The 18,825-nt window shown below is 52.0% G+C and overlaps 1 protein-coding gene across 1 annotated transcript; it reads left to right on the forward strand.

Moving 5' to 3' along the window:
- The first annotated feature begins 13,628 nt into the window (after positions 1–13,628).
- Positions 13,629–15,812, forward strand: LOC147042058 (transforming growth factor beta-3 proprotein-like). Its single transcript, XM_085937430.1, has 7 exons — positions 13,629–14,111; positions 14,174–14,337; positions 14,571–14,700; positions 14,783–14,890; positions 14,955–15,117; positions 15,184–15,337; positions 15,426–15,812. The coding sequence occupies exons 1-7, from the start codon at positions 13,763–13,765 to the stop codon at positions 15,582–15,584; spliced, it is 1,227 nt and encodes a 408-aa protein (XP_085793556.1). The 5' UTR covers positions 13,629–13,762; the 3' UTR covers positions 15,585–15,812.
- Positions 15,813–18,825: the final 3,013 nt, after the last annotated feature.

Here is an 18,825-nt window from a genome sequence, read left to right on the forward strand (position 1 = left end):
CCAAACACACACACGCCCCCCCCCCCTGCCCTTCCAAAAAGAAGCCTGGAAAAGGTGGAGATCAGTTCCCAAGTCTCTGCATCATGTCAGGACGTCGCCGGGATGTTCGACTCCCCGCGACAAACTCCTCCAAGGCTTCTCGGGGGGAAGACGAGCGCGAGAAGTGAGGGATGAAGAGGCGGCGGAACCAAGCCACGCAGCTGCAGTGAGAGCGAGTCTCCATTGCTGAGGCGGGGGTGCTTTAAGCGGCGAGGGAGGGGCGTGCTTGGCTGAGGACGGCGCAGCCCCGATTGGATCACACTGGGCAGGGGCTGGCCCAGGGCGGGCCAATTCTTCCACAGACCCATTTTTTGGTCTTCATTCCTTTTTCTTTTACGTTCTTTAGACAAAAACAAGTTCTTGCCGTCAAATGAAAAGGACAAGTCGCTCATAGGCGTATGTTCTTTATCCTCGGTGACGACCGGCAAACTTTACCGCAGCTTACCGAGGTGCTGCGACTTCCGTTGTGTCTTTATTATACTGGTGGCCAAGGTGCACACACCACAAGGAATGAAGCAAAACAATACTTTACATCCTATTTCAAGATGTCACGGAGGTAAGTATGGAAACATGGGGTGTGCTGATTGGCACGAGACTGCCCCCTACATGACTGGAGTGGAAAAGCAGTTGCGTGAGAGAGCCAATATGGTAGGGGGTTGACACCAGCCAGCGAGAGGCACGTCCGATGGAAACGGAGTGTTTACGGCGCTTTACGGGCTCAACGCCGGCTTACGCCCGGCTAAAGGGTTCCTGTTGCGCTTTCATCGCGTCCGGCTTTGCTTCTGAAGCAACCGCCGCTGCTTCCCACACCGGCCCACCAATCGCAGGGGGTGGAATAAAAAGAAAAAAAGATATATCTATCTATATAAAAATAAAGATATTTTACAGTATCTTGCCCCCCCCCCCTTCCAATTCCAAACCACCATCAACCCACATTTTTCCCCCGCGATCAATACGAAAGCCATCATGCGCTCGTTAGCGATCAAAGCTCCCAAGCCTCAGGGACAAAGCAACCTCCTTATTATTCTTTTTTTTTTAAACTAACACAAATTCGAGATTTTCTTTAGCTGTCACTCTGGATGAGCGTCACGGGAGGCCAAAAGAAAGAAAGACAAGCAGGGGGCCGATGAATAAACTAAATTAAATTCCTGATCAATATTTTGGCATGAACGTACTTTCCGGCGGTGGGACGTTCTGCTGATCTGATTAAGACATCCAGACGTAATCAATAGAGGCGATATGCTGATATTTCTCATAAAAAGAAGAAAAACCTGACAAGTAGTGTGATGGCTGTGGAAATTGGACATTTGGGGTCATTTTCGAAAGGACAATGTTGGTGACGCTCATTTCGTGGAATTTATTTTGGGTTTTTTTTGGTGTCATCTGACCGGAAATCTATTGAGCCACGGCCAAAGCAAGAAAGACTAATCCAATCGAATCGTTGCGTCAGATTTGCAAGCCCTAAGCAGCTCACCGGCCTGCGCTAATTGCCTTTTCTCTGCAATTTGGGTGAGAAACTACTGCTGTTTTTAATCAAATTGCTTTGTTCCAAAGAAGGTGTTTTGACAAGAGCGTCGACTTTGCCCTTTGGCCGGAGGCCGACCAAGGTCAGCAAAAGTGGGCTGATCAATAAGACGGGCCGGGCCCCGCTGGCTGTCAAACATTTTGGGGATCACACTTGAGATGTCTCCATTAGCCCAATGGCAAACGGAGTCACCTCGAAACGGAAAGCGCAGCCGTGACATTGTGCTTCACCAGGCGGATCGATAGCTTCGTCTCAAATTCATTCCCACCTTCAACATGACCGTCTATCATTTGTCACGGCCGACCCAATGCGACGGGAAGACGCACGGCCAAAGTTGGATGAAAACTGTAGGAGATGAAAGCGCCACAATTCCGCAGGAGATCAGCTCCAAAACTTTGTGGCACTTAAATGGGGGAAAAGGTTCCTCTCATCTCGTCCCGATCCCGCCATGAAAGAGGCAAAAGGACGTGCACGTTTCTCTTTGGAGACACCTTAGCTGGCAAACTCCGGAGAAGATGAACAAGGACACCCGGATGGCATTCTCCTTCTCTCTGTCTGAGTTTGAATGAAAAATGGACTTTTGACATTCACGGGGTCAAACGCGAGCGTGACGAGCAGGTCGACCGAGCCCTGTCGGCGTATCGCAAGCGCAGCAGTCACATTGCTCCGTCATGCGCGCGGGCGGGCGGACGGACGGACGAACTGCTTACCAGACGCGGCGGGAACCTTTCATATTTCACGCTCAGCGTTTTTGGCCGGGCTAATTTTGGCAGCCTTTAAGGGGATAAAAATAAACGGCTGCCGCCCTAATCTTGTATTCCAACCGTTGTTGTGGCTAAATGTCGCTCCATTCGGGGGGGATTAAACCTCCTCCCCGCTCGTGCTATTTTCGGAGGACGGCTTCGAGGAACACCTTTGCTCTCCGGGCTGCTCGGCCAGTTCGCTCAGCAGATTGCCAAAGTGGCCACGAGCGAGCTAAGCTAACATCGAGACAGACGACAAAACTCCAACGGCTCGGCTCAGACGGCGGCTAATGGTGTTAAAAAAGTTGGGAGACCGCACCAAAGTCAGAATTGGCGGGCCTTAGGAAGTTCTCAGTACCTGGGAAAGGAGGCCGTTCCTGTTCCTGCAGGCTTTTGCGCTATTGTAGGCTAGCAAAAGCCCGACCGACTCTTCTGGGCCCGGTTGCTTCTCTGTGAGCTCAAGCGGCGGATTTTAGCGTGCGCTCGTCCCACGAGGGCAAAAAGCTTTGCCGGAGTTGGAGGAGGGTTATAGCGAGTTCACTTGCTAATGCTCTTGGAGCGAGCGCTCAAACTTTTTTCCAAAATAACAATCATCGTCAATAAATAAAGAAATAATAAAAAAAAAAAAAAGGTTGGGAATGTTTGGCGGCGGAGCAAGATGGGATATGCCAGTTGAATGAGGAAAATCCTTTGGGCATTCTCCATACAAACAACTGCAGGAAATAAAAAAAACACAGTCAGATAGCATTTTCTAAAGAAGAAAATGGAAATGGGAAGAATCCAGGCAGGGCTGAACATTCTGGGGAAATAATCAACAAATACACGCAAGGCATTCATCTGGATCAATAGCAAATGTCTGGCACACCTGTCGGTTGGACGCACCCCCCCTCCCCCCCATCCGTCTCCCCCCCCCCCCCCCCCCCCCCGACAGTCATCCGCATTAATTCTGTGATTGTCTTCCCCTCATTTTCCCCCTCGTTATGCATTTAATGTTTCCAATTTGCCGTCACGGCGGAAAACGGCGCGAGAAGCTATAAATTCCCTTCTAATTCCAAATAATTAGGATTACACGGACCAGCGGTTTTCAATCAGCGAGATCATCCCGCTGATAGATGGCGGGCGGGATAACTGGTCATTGCGCCGCACATAAATATTGTGTCCTTCCATTAATCTGCTCTAATGAGGTGTCAGAGCTGCCACTCATCCATCAAATGCAATTAGGAATAAACACATATGCATGGAGCTGGCTAATTAATAATTAGCAAAGCAAAGAAAACACTATTGGCAATTTAGCCCGGCCCGGCGCCACAATGACACAGCAGGCCAAAACAAAACTACTTTGACGCTTTTTGCCGGCTTTGGCTTTGCCGACAAGTCACTTTCGGAGGAAAAAAAACAAAACAAAACGAAAAACAGGAGCTCGAGATGGACGGATGGACATTTTGTCCTCATCTTTCATTGATACCAAGATTGAGGTAAAAAAAAGACATTTCATTAGCGGAATTCATCGTCTTGTGTTGACCAGAGGCCTCCTGAGGGCAACGGCGCAGAGTGGCGCTAACAGGTCGCCACCATTTTGGGACTCAGAGCCACACGTCACTCGCAATTGAACTTAAATCAGCCGTTTTGCCTCAATGAGCTGAAAGAAAAGAAAGCATCTTTGGTAAACGGCCGCCGCGGTGGCGCCGCATCGACTTCACAGCGACACTCTCGGGGAATCCCGCGGCCACGTTCCCCCTGCCGCCGCCCTGGGCAATTATTCCCTTTTTGAAATCGAAAACTGCGGCGCCGCACGTGTGCGCCCCGGCGCTAACTTGTCTTGAAAGCGGAAGCAAACGCGCCGTGGCGGCGGCCCCCTTCGGTGCGCTCAAATCATCTGAAAGCTTTGCTAGCTTGCGCCGGCGTCGATGAGAAGGTGGCACAAAAAGTGGGAGCTGACAAAGAACATACCATCAATTAGCCCAAGCATTAACATTTTAGAGGAAGCCGCTGTTGCCATCCCCTGGGCTCCCCCGACTGCCGCCCTTTTCATATTCAAATAGCACACTTTAAAGTAGGTCACAGCTAAGCCACGCACACACACCCAAAAAAAAAAAAAAAAAAACATTCGGGAGTGAGGTAGAGCGCTGCGATATAGCTTGAAAATAAAATTGTTTTCAGGAAAATTTGAGAGCCAATTTTTATTCAAAGAAAGATTTGCTTTTGTTTGTTCCCCTTCTGGGATTTCTCCGGATAAGAAACAAGTGAGATTTCTTACTGTATCAACTTTCACAAAAATATTTTTTCCTCCCTTTCACAACAATAAAATTCTCCTCTTGGAGGGGGAAAAAAAAGTTTGGGGTCACCTAGACATTTGGATTAAAACGCACAGTTGTATAGAGAGAAACAGAAAATGCAAATAAACTGTCTGAGCGCTCAACAGAAATGCTTTAAGGACAAAATAGCACTCCAAAATATTGGAGTTAATATCGTATATTGTCTGTCTACAGTCTGAAAGGGTTTTAGCGCTGCAAAAGAATTCTTTTGATGGACTGATGGCCCCGCCCCGGCCGGCCCGGGTGTTATTTGTCTTGTAGCGCCTGCTGAGCCCTCACGTCCACTCGGGGAAGGAAGAAAAAAAAAAAAAAAGGGGGACGGCCGGACGACAATCCGTCAGCGCCAGTCATCACTTGGCCGCTCGCTCAATATGAAGTCAGCGCCACTCAAACAAGAGCGCCGGCCGGCCGGGCGGCCATGATTAAAAATATGCGCAGGGAAATGAAATGCAAATCTTTTGCACCTTATGTTGGCTGGGTACATTGGAATGTAATGGCGAGGAGGGGGGGGGGGGGACAAAAAAAGGAGCCTCAAATCAGGAGAAAGTTTGGAAGTCAGCTTTTCACGCTGCGTCAAACACGTCTGGCGTCCAACGTTAGCCGAGGACCTGCTACATTTCTGCACCGTGCTCATCGTTAAGTCCTTTGTCACGCTCCTCTTCTTTTATGTACAGTACAACTGCTGTCTAACCAAAGTGGAGAGCGTTACAACAATAGCAAATATGGCTGCCATGTTACACGAGAGGGTGAAGCGAACCGAGGCCCCCCCCCCCCCCCCGCTTTTCAATTCGGCGAATGATGAATTCCGCCGCTACGCTGCGCCGTGTTGTGCTATTAATTTCCATGCTGCCAGGACTCATTTGTTATTCTAATGGCACACAACCGCCTTCATGGTGGGTGGCCGCTGCAAAACCCAAAAGAATATTTGAAAAATAAAAGCGCACACATTGAAAAAGTTTCGAGTTGAAACAAAAAGACTCGGAAATCCCAACACAGCGTGCGTCCGGCCGTTTGTCCGCTTCCCTTTAACAGCCATGAGGAAAAAAAAGACAATACTTCTTCAAGCAAGCGCTAACTGTTTTAGCGCGGGCGCTACTTTAAGCGCCACCCTCGAGACCATCGATCAGCTTCGCGGGAGCAAGATGGAGTGAAAAGCAGCCGCGGAAGACGGAGCCAGCCCATAGATTGAACAATCAATAGTGACACTGAGAAATGGCGGGCGGGCGGGCGTCGTCTCCTAGCCACGTGCGCGCTTCCGTCGCCTGCAATGCACATTTCATACACTTTTCCGCGCATCGATTAGCTGCCCCCGGAGTCGCTAAATGACGTGTTTATCGATTCTCGGTGCTTGGATAAAGAGATCAAGACGCAAGTGGAGGATAAATCTTTGGACAGCGAGTGGCGGAACTGGAAGGAGTCACCATTCAATCATAAGAGAAAACAAAACGAGCCAGCTTCAGCATTGAATTTCTGCCACCTCCTTGGCAGCTGCTCAACAGGTGTGTCGGGCTTTTCCCAACCTCGTCCAATCAGAGCCGCCGGCAAAGTCAGCCTGCCGGTGCCGACTCGCAAATCCTTTTGGCATTTGGGCCCGGATAGCGCGGGTCACTGGGTTCGTTTCAGAACGCCGGCAGGAGCCCCCGCTAAACGCTAACATCCAATGCGAAACCCAGCTAACGGGCTGTGAAGTGAGCTTTTGTCTTTGGGTGGTTTCACCGCGCAAGACGGATGGCGCGCTCGCCCCGGAACGACATAGGAGAGAGAGAGAGAGACGTCGGGGTGGCGACCTGTCACTCACCCATGCCTCTCACAGTCAAGGCCTAGTGACAAGTGTTAAATCGGAGCGCCAATGCTGTTAAGCGGAAAGGCGCTAGCACATCTTGCTGATGCTAATTAGAGAGTCACGCTCATTTTCCACAGCCACAATTTCTTTCCTAATTGAGTCAAATGAGCAATGTTTTGATACTTGACTTGTAGAGTTTGCAAAGGTTTTACCGAGCGGGATCTGAGCGCTATCTAGCCCCCCCCCAGCCGGCCTGTCGTCGTCGTCGCTCTCCCTAGCCGTGGGAAATTGGGTTAACGCTCGCTAAGTGTCCCATCGTTAGTGCTGTTAATTGACTACTGCGTGCGATAATTAACAGGGAGCAGACCGCCGAGCTCGCTAATCTTATTTGGGTCATTTGCATTTAAAACGGTTTCGCTCGCTTGATTCCTGGTGGAAGAAGAAAAAAACAAAGAATTTGGACGGACGAGAACCTTTAAGTATGAAGACCCTCTACGCGCTTGGTCTCCAGTTGACCCAGTCCTGGTCTAGATGAGGGATGCATGGGCATTATTATTAGGTCGATGGAAGGAAGGAAGGAAGGAAGGAAGGAAGGAAGGAAGGAAGGAAGGAAGGAAGGAAGGAAGGAAGGAAGGAAGGAAGGAAGGAAGGAAGGAAGGAAGGAAGGAAGGAAGGAAGGAAGGAAAGAAGGAAGGAAGGAAGGAAAGATGGCCCAACCAACACCGCTGCCCCAGGCAAAGTGAACAAGTACACCCCAGCCAGCTGCTATCTATTATGACACACACACACACATGGATGGCGGGTATCACGAGGGTGGTCCGGCCGGCCGGCCGGCCTCGTCCTTGCCGAAGCGGTGACCTTGGTGGGCAGATTAGAAGCGGCCTGGCTCACCGTGCGGTCCAGGCGCGCCCAGATGGTAACGGTACAGCCGGCCAAATGGACGCGCACACACGGCTGCGGCATCCTGGGAGGGCAGATGTGGGCAGCCTCTCCTCGGGGCGCAGCAAAGCCGTCCGTCCGTCCGTCCGCCGATCATCCATCCATCACTCACTCGATCAGCTCATTGAATTTCATTTAACGGCCGGCCATGTGATTGATTCACTGCTACCTTTCCTTTTCACTCAAGCTTGAATGACACACAAAGCCGCTACACGCACACACGGATTGAAAATGGCCCCGGGTTCGCCAGAGAAGAAGAAGAAGCCCTTTGAGATCCCCCCCAAGGTCGGCGTGTCGTGCCCAACATCTGTTGAGAAAAAAAAAGCCCTCAAGACTGTCGGGAGAGGGAAGCCTGCCTGCCTGCCTGCCTGCCTGCCTGCCTGCCCGAGCGAGCGACGACACGGTGTGACCTTGCCGCCTTTGGAACATTCCCACAGTTGCGCTTTCAGATGCATTCAAGGCCCGTGTACAAAATGCGGGCACGGCTGGGCTGGGATGGGGGGGGGGGGGGGGGAAGTTGGATACTGCTTGCTATCACGTGGTCCGCCAGTTAAGATTGTAAAATGCTCACGCCACGGCCGCCTTTCATGCACGTCACCTCGCCGCCGCGTGTCACAGCAAATTCCTGGGAATAATTCTTGTTTGGCTTTGTCTGCCGTCTCATTTCACGGTGCGTACACGGAGGGACGGCAGAGGACATTTCGTCACGGCGACGTCGCTGAGTGACCGCTACCGACGCCTTTTCTTGTTTGAATTCTTCACGCCGGCAGAAAGCGCATCGATCTTTCTATCAAATACGAAAACAGCCGTTGTGCGGAGGCGCCAGAGGTCAGCGGGAATTAGAGCAAGAGCGCCAGTGTGTGTGTGTGTGTGTGTGTGTGTGTGTGTGTGCGTGTCTTGCCCCTCCCATCCTCCCTCCCTCCCTCCCCAACATCCCCATTGAGGCCTCTCTGTTAAATTGGCTGACAGATAATAAGATCATCCAGGAGAGTAGCCATACACACACGCACACACCTTTTTTTGCCACACCGGCGCGTCATCAACTTCATCGTTTCCATTTCTAGCACACGCCCAAAGAAGTTTACCGACGAGTTGACATTGCTTTCTTTCTTTTTTTTGCGGGCGATGGAGTTGTTTTAGGCCGCCCGGGCTGATTTTGAATAAGCGGCGGGGGGGGGCGGGCAAAGAGGGGTCACGGGCAATTTCAGCCGCAGCCGAACGGGCCCGTTTTAATGCGAGATCTGAGGTGACTTTGACTTTTTGATTAACGGCACTCCTCCAAAGGACGGAGGAGAAAAACTTTGGGCGCCGCCAAAACGGCTGGCAGTCAAAAGGAGGCGGCTGCGCGCCGCCGTGAAAGAATAATAAGTCAAGGTGCCGCTACTGCCGCAGCAGAAAAAAAAAAAAAGTGTTTGTTATTAAAATATTTGTACTTCTCGGGGCCCCAAAGTCCCTCAATGCCTCTCCCCACTTATGCAGATTTCCATTCCAGTGACATCAAGCACGCCGAGCGATCACGCTCGCTCGCTCGCTCGCTCGCTCTCCGGCTGCCTGTGAAAGCGACAGCCAGCCCCGGGGAGCGCTCGCTCGCTCGCTCGAGGCCCGAGGATAGGGGGTTTTGTCGAGGGGGGAGGGCGAACAAGCGGTACGTCGCAAAAGATCGGCAAAATCAAGTGGAGAAGCCAAAGATAAATAGACGACTCGGGGGGAAAATTTATCATCGGCAGGTCCGCTGTTGCTAAACAAAACAGCAGCACATAGCCGCTAAACAGAAAATATATCGAGTTAATAGGTAGGTCATTAGACATTTGAACAGGGGGCGACTTTACATAAAAATGGCTGAAATTCGGAGATTTGGCATGCCAGAAGCGAGTGAGGTGGACTTCACAAGATCCGCTTGAAAGCTTCTTCCCCGCACACTGGCGTGTGTTTTTTTTACCGGGTGCACATAATGAGCTGTCAGTCATTTTTCAGCCGCCACCAACTTTCATCTGGCCTGATTCTGGCGGCCTGCGCCATTTATCACTCCTCTCCCTGCTCCTCGTTTATCACCTCCACTGGAATAGTTTCTCCCGCTGTCAATTTGGGAAATGGAGTGACAAGAGCGACGCCGGGGACCTCCGCAACCCCTCCCCCCCCCTCCCGTGCGCTAATCTCAGCCTGGCGCTCTCGCACGCCCGCTCCGACCCAAAGACGTCTTGTCCCGCCCGTCCGTCCACCGCACGTGAACACAAAGATGAAAACAAGACTTTGCCTGAGGCTCAAGAAAGTCCGACGGCCACTCTCGAATTTTGGACAGCATAAATCACATTGGAATAAAACCAACGAAAAATAAAAAGAATCTCACTCAGTCATCTGCAGTGATTTCGGTCTTTCTTTGCAGAGGATAAAGAATAGATGCACAAGTAGGGTCATATTGTCTGTCTACGTGTGTTGCTGCACGATTGTAGCGGACGGTCACATGAAGAATCTCGCGGCTTAACCAAGACGAACGAGTGACGTGGCGCCTTCGCGTGACAAACGAGGGCCGGTTCCCCGGGGGTCGTCACCTCCCGCGAGCCCTCAACCTCGCAAGGCTCGTTCCGCTTGACCGCCACGCTAAGACGCTGGCTTTCCTGGTGCGCCGCGCTTACTTTGCAGTTTTGCGGGTGAAAAAGATTCCGCATTGTTTTGGGAAAATAATAGCGAGGTTGCTCTGCTCAGGCTTCACGCAAAGGATTCTTCTGTTGCTAAAAACAATCAAGGGTGCATCCGAAAAGGCCATTTCCCCCCCCCTCATGAATAAATCTTGTTTTGAAATTGGATGTGATGAAATATTGCCTGTAGCGGAACACAACACTGTCCTCTAGTGGCTTCGAGTCACCGAGCGACCAAAGGCCAGACCAGACGGACACCTGTAGTCGGTCCTCGTCCACTTGGGTTGCACCGGTGCTCTCAACCTCGCTCACGTCTAATGAAAGCGGGCGCCGGCTCTCGTCAGCTCTCACTTTGCCCAATAAATCACAAGAGTGCCCCGTCTGCCGTTTCTACGGTGACAGCCTACGACCGGGCCTCCTCATTGGACGTGGCAGCGGCGGCAATTTGCATGCCAGACTATTTCTCTTCATCATCGGGGCCTCTCCTCCACGCCGCAAGAATGGCGAATAAGTCAGCGGCTAACGGCAGACGGCGTGCGCGCGCGCGAGCGAGCGCGTCCTTGTCCGACAAGGTTAGCCGTCCATTTCATCTGCGCGCCGGCAGAGCCGACCGACCGGGCTGGCGGTGGGGATTGAATTAAAATAAATGATGGCCGGACATTTAATGCATGGGGGGGGTTGGACGGGAGTTGCCGGGCAAAACTCGAGTCTTGTCGTAAAATAATCACAATAAAACCAAAAGACCAGGGCCGGTCGGGGAATTGTGGCAAGCTCTTTCAAAGCTTCAAGAATTGAAACTGGAAAATATATCCAAAGCTGCTCTCTGTGGCGTGTCAAATTTCCAAGATTTATTTTCACAGCCAAAGCGCGGTCCGTTTCCACGGGCGCGTGTTCGGGGACCCGGAGGACGCGGCGGCGATCTTGTCGAGCCATCAAACACGTCGGGCGTGATGCTCGGGGCTCCCTCCCTCCGATGCTGACTCTCCTGGAGCCGCTCCGGGACAGCGGGGCTTGTAATACGGTTATTTTTACCGACAAGCTGACGCAAATAAATATTTATAGGTGTCGGCGGGTCAGCGGGTCACAGGCAAATCCGTAGAGAGCGGCGAGAACACGGGTTCGATGGAGCGCGGCGTTAAACTTGCTTGCTTGGCAAATGGGGGAAATAAAACAAGCACGCATAAACGAAAAGCTAAAAATGGACCAAGAAAGCTTCAGCAGAAAAGCGATCCCCCCGCTCTATCATCTTTCGCCTTCGCTATATCTGAATTTCGGCCTCAAAATACAAGTCGCCATTGGCAAAGCGCGTCTCGCTGTGACCTTCCCAGCGGCCGGCCTGTCAGTCAAGGCCGCCAAAATAAACAACGGCGGCCGTCACCAGCGTGGCCGCACTGACGGCGGGCGAGGCGGGGGGGAATCTGGGCTTCACCTTGACACCCCCCCCCTCCAGCACTACCAGGCCAGCCTCGCAGACGGCTGAGTTATAGCCAGGAGGCCTCGCCAAGAGCGGCCCGCGTAGTCGTGTCCAACACAATATCGGGACGTTTTATGGTTTTAGCCGGCCGGGGTCAAGCGGATGATAAGAAAGGCACTCATGTGAGAAATGAAGAAGATCATGGAGTGGACAGACGCAGGAAGGCCTTGAAATATAGCCGGCGACCGACCTGAGCACCTGTCAGGTGTACACAGGGGAAGCCTCGTTTTCTCACCATCATCATCATAATATACATTGAACCTCAATTATTATTGTAATGATGAATAGAATAAATATGTCGTCGTTATTTCGCTTTAGGTTTCTTTGAATGAAAAATAAAGCAGATGCTGCCCTCTGCTGGTGCAAACGAAAATCTCTCCTCCCTTAAAAGGACTGACACGATTGGACGGGATGGCGCCGCATAGGAAATGAACTCGACTTTTAGAATCAACTCCAAAGTCAGGTTTTCTCAACTGGGTGAAAGAGTGCTGACAAATTCAAAAGTGGGTGGCTTTACGGGGGGGGGGGGGGGGTCATGAATATTCATCTTTGTGAAGGTGCAGGCTATTGGCTGCAGGCCAGATACACACCTACACAAGCTTTGTTTATGCTAGACACACACACACAAAGCAGCCACACATGTTCGCTCAGGTCAAGCGGGGTCAACCCAGCACGCACGTCTTATTAGGCAGCTCCATCTGGGAGGGGTGAAAGGTGAGGGGCGGGGCCTCGCAGGTGAGCAGACGCCAGCGGTAGGGGCCGGCTACAATTTGGCCAAGCGCGACGGGACCTGGAAGGATAAAACTACAAAACAAACGAGTGTGTGTGTGTGTGTGTGTGTGTGTGTGTGGGCTTGTATTTATTGTCAAAACTCAATATGTGTGTTTTGTGCTGGATGAGAAAAACAAAAACTGAGAGGCTCTAAAATTTAGCAGTGCGAGTGTGTGTGTGTGTGTGTGTGTGTGTGTGTGTGTGTGTGTGTGTGTGTGTGTGTTAAGCAGCAAATCCCTAATCTGGCATAGACTTGCTTCCTGTCTAGACTCAACACGAGGACGCCAAGTCTAATCTGGCCAGCTGTACCGCGTGTGTTTGAGCGTGCAGACAATACATGTACTATATGTGTAATGTATGCAAGCACACACATCCATCAGATGGGCGCCGGATCAAAGGCCTCCGTGTTGCCGTCCAAATGGAGACAGCAGACACGTCCACCCGCCAGTGTCTGTTTCTAATTGGTCAACGTCCAATAAAGGTTTTTTTGTTTTTTTTGGGGGCCGTTTCAAAGTCGATTGTGGTTGCACATTTTACAGGAACACGTGAAATGAAGATGTCATTGTGATTCCCCAAAAACATTTGCCACTTGCAAAAGAGCTCCTATCGGCCGGGCCCAAACACGTATTGGGTAAAAGATCGATATTTTGCTCAGAAGACATTCCGCCATCCTCACCATGTCAATCATGAGCAAACGTTGCTATTGATTTTCCCGCAAACATGGCGGCCAATCCCCGTCACTCCATCCGAGTACAAAGCGGCGCCGGGGACAAATAAAGGGGCTTGCCATTCACGCGCGGGCCCAAGAACACGTCGTCCTCCAAAAGGACTGACCTCAGCAGAAAGTCTCCACGCGCAACCTGGGTGACGTCACACGCATGGCAGATCCATCACGTGACTGGCATCATCATCCTCACAGACGTGAGGGCTTCTCCTGTTTGCATTCCTACCCCCAAATGTGACTCATATTTCTTTTTGGTTTTGCTCATTGCATTTTGTGACTCACTCAGCAGCGAAGTCACCGGCGGGGGAAGTACTCGGGAGTAAACATGAACTTTCACCGTCTGGGATCACGTCTCGGGATCCCCAGACGCCGTCCGTCCACATGTTTCATTGGACACGTAAACTCAACTCAAAGCTGCCAATTTTTCCCTAGTCGGCCACAAGGTGGCGCCTGAGGCAGCTATTCCAGGGAAAAACATGCTAATAGTGCCTTAGGAATAACAAGAGAGTGACTAAAGGCCTCCAAATAGAAAAGCAAAAGCTTTTCTCACGTGTCTGAGTCACGTCGGTGGGGGCGGCGGTGCGGGGGTGGCCGGGCCCCTCCTCCACCGTCACGCCGCCGTTCGGACTGGCTGCAATAAAAAGCCCAAATCTCATCTCCCACCATGCAAACAGACTCCACTCCCAGCTCGTCAACGTTTGGAAAGTCGATGGGTCCAAAGAGACGCGGCTCGCTTTTTGGCCGAGGAGCTTTTTAGAGGGCTCGCCTCGGTAGGATCGGGGTCGGAACCTCGCCCCGGCCGGGCCGGGCAGGATGCACGCCTGCAGAGCGTTGCTGTGCGCCACCCTGCTGCTCCACTGCGCCTCGCTCAGTTCGCCGCTGTCCACCTGCGCGGCGGTGGACATGGACCACGTTAAGAGGAAACGGGTGGAGGCCATCCGCGGGCAGATCCTCAGCAAGCTGCGGCTGAGCTGCCCCCCGCGCGCACAGGGGCCCGCCAAGGTGCCCCAGCAGGTGCGGGCGCTCTACAACAGCACGCGCCAGCTGCTGGAGGAGCTGGGCCGCCACCGGCGCCACGTGTGCGGCGCCGACGGCACCGACGCCGAGTACTACGCCAAGGAGGTCTACAGGTTCAACGTGGTTCACGGGCCCACCGAGAGCAGTGAGTTGAAAATATAATAAAGGCCGCAAACAACTAACGTGGCCGCTCATCCTCTGTGGCAGACGACCTGTCCTACTGCCCCAAAGGCATCACGTCCAAGGTGTTCCGTTTCAACGTCTCGGCCATGGAAAGGAACGCCAGCGACCTCTTCAGGGCCGAGTTCCGAGCCTTGCGGGTTCCCAACGCCGGCGCCGGGCGCAACGAGCAGCGGATTGAGCTCTACCAGGTGCGTAAAGGTACTGTTAACCTCCGCCCACACGGCCGGCGAGTGCTCGCTTCTCATACTGGAAGTCCGCTTCTCGCGTGTCCCTGCCAAATATTTAAGATGCTAATCTAAGAAGTGCGCTCTGGTCTGCCGAGCGCATGTACGCAAGACGCTAACGACCGTGGCTAATAGCGACGGCATTTTGGCCGCCTTTGGCTTCTGAAACGGTGTGCCACGTTGTCTGGCTTTTGCAGATCGTGCGGCCAAACGAACACGTCAGGAAGCAGCGCTACATCGGCGCCAAAAACGTGCTGACCAAAGGCACGCCCGAATGGGTCTCCTTCGACGTGACCGACAGCGTGCGGGAGTGGCTGACGAGCAGCGGTCGGTCGGACGGTCGGGGTCACATTCACGTCGGGTCCGCTTTCTCGCCGAGACGCTGACCTTGACTTTAATTTGACGTCAGGGAGCAATCTGGGCTTGGAAATCAGCGTCCATTGCCCTTGCCACACCTTCGGCCCCAACGGCGACATCATGGACAACGACAACGAGGTTCTGGAGGTCAAGTTTAAAGGTACCCGCCCGAGCGCGCTCGTTCGGAACGCCGACGAGCCGCTGGACCTTTTTGTCCCACTAAGGAGTGGACGGCGAGGAGGAGCAGAGTCGCTTGGACCTCAGCCATCTGAAGAGGAGCAAGGAGCAGAACCTGCCTCACCTCATCCTCATGATGATCCCGCCTCACCGCCTGGACTCAAAGTCGCGCAGACGCAAGCGAGCGCTGGACACCGACTACTGCTTCTCGTAAGAACCGCTTTCGGATGCTGAGCGTTTGAACGGCCGCGTGCGTAAAGCTGGGTCGGCGCGCAGAAACGCCGAGGAGAGCTGCTGCGTCCGCCGGCTGCACATCGATTTCCGCCGCGACCTGGATTGGAAGTGGATCCACGAGCCCAGCGGTTACGACGCCAACTACTGCTCGGGGCCGTGCCCCTACCTGAGGAGCTCCGACACGGCGCACAGCTCGGTAAGAAAAAAGAAAACCCCGAGGAGATGCTTTCTGGACGTTTTAAGCCCACGTGTGCGTGCGCGTGCGTGTTTCTGCTGCTTCTAAGTTGCTGAGCTTGTACAACACTCTGAACCCGGAGGCGTCGGCTTCGCCGTGCTGCGTCCCCCAAGAACTGGAGCCCCTCACCATTCTCTACTACTCGGGACGGACCCCCAAAGTGGAGCAGCTCTCCAACATGATCGTCAAGTCTTGCAAATGTAGCTGAGGAGGCCCAAATGAGTCAAGTTCATCTCACATCTTCATTCTGACAAAGCTGTCGTGTCATGTCTTTCTTGTTTTCAAAAGTGCTGGCTTTGTTGATGATGAGAAAACAAGTCTTGTATTTTTGGATATTTTGGAAACCCAATAAATATGAAAGTAGTTCATTTTTTGTGATCCTAAAATTTTAGGTGAAGTCAAAAATGTAACAATTGAATGTCATTTTTGTTTCAACTTTGCCTTTTGTCTCCCCGGTATGCCCAACAATACAAATTGATTTACAAAATGAAAACATATTTGAGCCGGCGTACAATTGTCCTTCCCCGTCAGCGGCGATGAGAGATGAACTTTGACGCAGAGACAAAAGAGCCGAGTCAACAAGCGGCGCCTCAAACGCGGCGGCCCAGAGCAGCTTGGCCGCAACAAACGCCAAAGGAGTCAAAAGTGCCAAGTCAGCATTTACACTGGGAAATTTTAAAGGCAAAGAATTTGGAGCGACACCATTTGAGGGTCTGAAAGATGAGCAAGTTGAAATGTCATGTTTTCTGTCTTACAACAATGGCTAAGGTGCAGCTAACGCTAACTCAGCAAAAATCTCAAGCTGCTCTGCCTCTCCCGAATTGGACGGAAACAGTCCAGCCGACGCTTCTTTTGGCCGATTTGCTGTGAACTCTTTGACACCAAAGACGAACGGCACGACACGACACGTTAAGTTGCAAAACACCACGGGCGGCCCGGCCCGCTCGCTATTCCCTGAACGCAATAACAGATGCCCGAGCGAGGACTTTTGTAGCAATAAAATCATCAGGTCACATCGCAGCGGTTCTGTGGAAAGAGTACGATGGCAGGCGTGCTCGGCGCCTCCCGCGCGTTACGCACGCTTGCAATACATACAAATCCACTGGAATGGCGTTACTGGAAAAGGTGGGCTAACCCAAGGGGGAGCAAATATGTAAACGTATCACGACTGCAGTCGGCGGAGGAAGGAGCCAAGTTTGCATTGAGTTGGCAAGAAAAGAAAAGAGGACTAAGAGGACTGGGCCTGAAAAAAGATGGAAAATTGCAATTTTCAGAATAAAGTCCATGGGCTTTATGTTCAGTCGCAGCAGATGTGACAGCGCAGAGAATCTGGAGTGTGTTCAGGTATGTTGTCGGTTAGCTTCATACGCTAAAGCCATTAGCCATCGCGGCCACAAGTATATCAACAGATGTGCCTCGAGAACACATTTGGAAGAGCGCTTCCCCTCGAGCTGGAATGGCTTTCCGTCCTATTTATGGAAATAAGCGGCTCATAAAAATGTGATTCATGCGTCGTCTCGGGAGCGAACGAACGCACGGGAGGCCGTCCGCTTCCTCCCTGATGCGATGACTCAGATTACGATCAAAAAAGCAACAATCACCGCGAGCCACGATAGATATGAGAAAAATGTGATAACATCACAATCAGTACAGAAAAGGTGCCCGGGACTATGGTCAACATCTGGATCGTTTGGGAGAAACACCCTCGACTTTTTTTGTTTCGATTCAACTCTCAGAACTAAATTGTTGTGGGGAGGACAGAGGAGGAAAAAGCTAATTTGTTGGATTTGCGCAAAGCCGCCGGGCTCGGAATGCGCCGACGTGCCAAGCGCGGGAAGAAGACAAGCGTGCGAGGATTAGCAGTCAACACTTGCGGGAAGGGAAAGAGCACCATTTTGTGCATGACGGGAGACGCCGGCAATCACAACAACAACACACTCTGGACGGACGGCTAAAGACAACACGCAAAGCCCGGTTCCCCAAGATGACCCGCTTCAAACGAGTCGTCCACACACCGACCAGGCTGCCGAGCTCAGCACATTTGCGCTCCCGAGCCAACTTCAAACGACTGGTGGAAGAAAGCCGGGCCGGGCCGGGCAGCGATGACGACGACGCGTCACAGGAGAAGCCGTCGGAGCGTAAGAAGCCTTCATTTCCGCGCAAAGAGCGTTTGACAATATTAGCTTTAGCGTTTGACGTCACGGTGGCGCCGTGAAAAGGAAATCAAACGGATGAAAGGATTTGGAGGAGTTCATCTTGGAAGCGCGGCGGGCTTGCGGCGGCGAGCGCAAAAGGATCCGTTTCCCGCTTTTGGGAGATTGTAAAACGCCACTTGAATGATGAAGAGCCTGGGAGATGCGAAAGGAGGCTAACGGCGGTTAGCGTTTCCTCCCTCTTGCGATTGGAGCACCCACGCGTCCCGAGAGGCTCTTGAAAAATGTTTTGCGAGGCTACGGGAAAAAGCCCACAAAGGCCGTTTCAGCAAAAAGGGAAGCTCTTGCATCACTTTAAGAAACAAAAGGCTAATGGGCGTGCTCTTTCTCTTCCAGAACATGCTCAAGTCCAAAATGTCCGCCTAACACGTTGACAAGGGCCCGATCGACCGGATAAGTGCTATGGATTGGCAAACATTTGGGTCAATACTGCATCCCGGGCCACGTGAGCATCATCGCATTTGTGTCACCAACAAGTTCCATGAAACCTTTGAGGCGGTGCCAAAGCTGAGTGCTCAAGTGACTATTTGGAGGCCTGGCTGGAAATAGGAACGGCAAAGGTTCCCGCACATTTTCCAATCAAGAAATTCTCCAAAATTCATTTTCAAAACATCAGATTGATCTTTTTTTACATTTCCTTTTTCCTGCGTCTGCCATTCTGAACGTTTGGCGACATCCGGGCTGGCGTGGAATTTTACTGCAGTGGAACACAAAGTGCGGTTCACGCATCATCACGAAGCGCCGCGGGGGGTGGGGGTGCAAACACTACACCTCGGAAACGGCGGTGAAAGCGCCCAGTCACGCGGCGCTCCAATTAGCGCGACACGGCCACTGCTTACAGCGTGTCGGCGCAACACAAACACAGCAGGGGCCACTTTGGTTGGCTCATAAAGTGACCATTAAGGGCAGAAAAGAGTGCCAGGTCAACTCACAAATATATTTTCTTTCACCCCGCCATTCAAAAAATGTATTTCATGTCAAAGTCTTCATACAACAAGGAATTCATCAGAAAGGACAAATTGCCTGCGTCTTATTTATAACGACACTTTTTACAACAATGTACAATCGACGAATGGATTGAAAGGAACGCTCGTTGCATTGAAATGAGCATCTGAGCTTGCTGCAACAGCACCACATGATGGCGGAAAGGGAAACTACAATAAAATCATGTGGAGGGAGGGGGCTTGTTAAAAAGTAAACCTGAGTCTTGTGTAAATAGAGTAGAAATCTTCGGCA

Source organism: Syngnathus leptorhynchus, chromosome 18 (assembly GCF_054491065.1).
Source record: "Syngnathus leptorhynchus isolate UIUO chromosome 18, UIUO_Slep, whole genome shotgun sequence".
Classification (NCBI taxonomy): domain Eukaryota; kingdom Metazoa; phylum Chordata; class Actinopteri; order Syngnathiformes; family Syngnathidae; genus Syngnathus; species Syngnathus leptorhynchus.

Coding starts and splice junctions, on each gene's coding strand:
- LOC147042058 (XM_085937430.1), top strand. CDS start 13,763: ATGCACGCCTGCAGAGCGTTGCTGTGCGCCACCCTGCTGCTCCACTGC. Junction 14,112..14,173: donor TCACGGGCCCACCGAGAGCA/GTGAGTTGAAAA, acceptor CCTCTGTGGCAG/ACGACCTGTCCTACTGCCCC. Junction 15,118..15,183: donor GACACCGACTACTGCTTCTC/GTAAGAACCGCT, acceptor GTCGGCGCGCAG/AAACGCCGAGGAGAGCTGCT.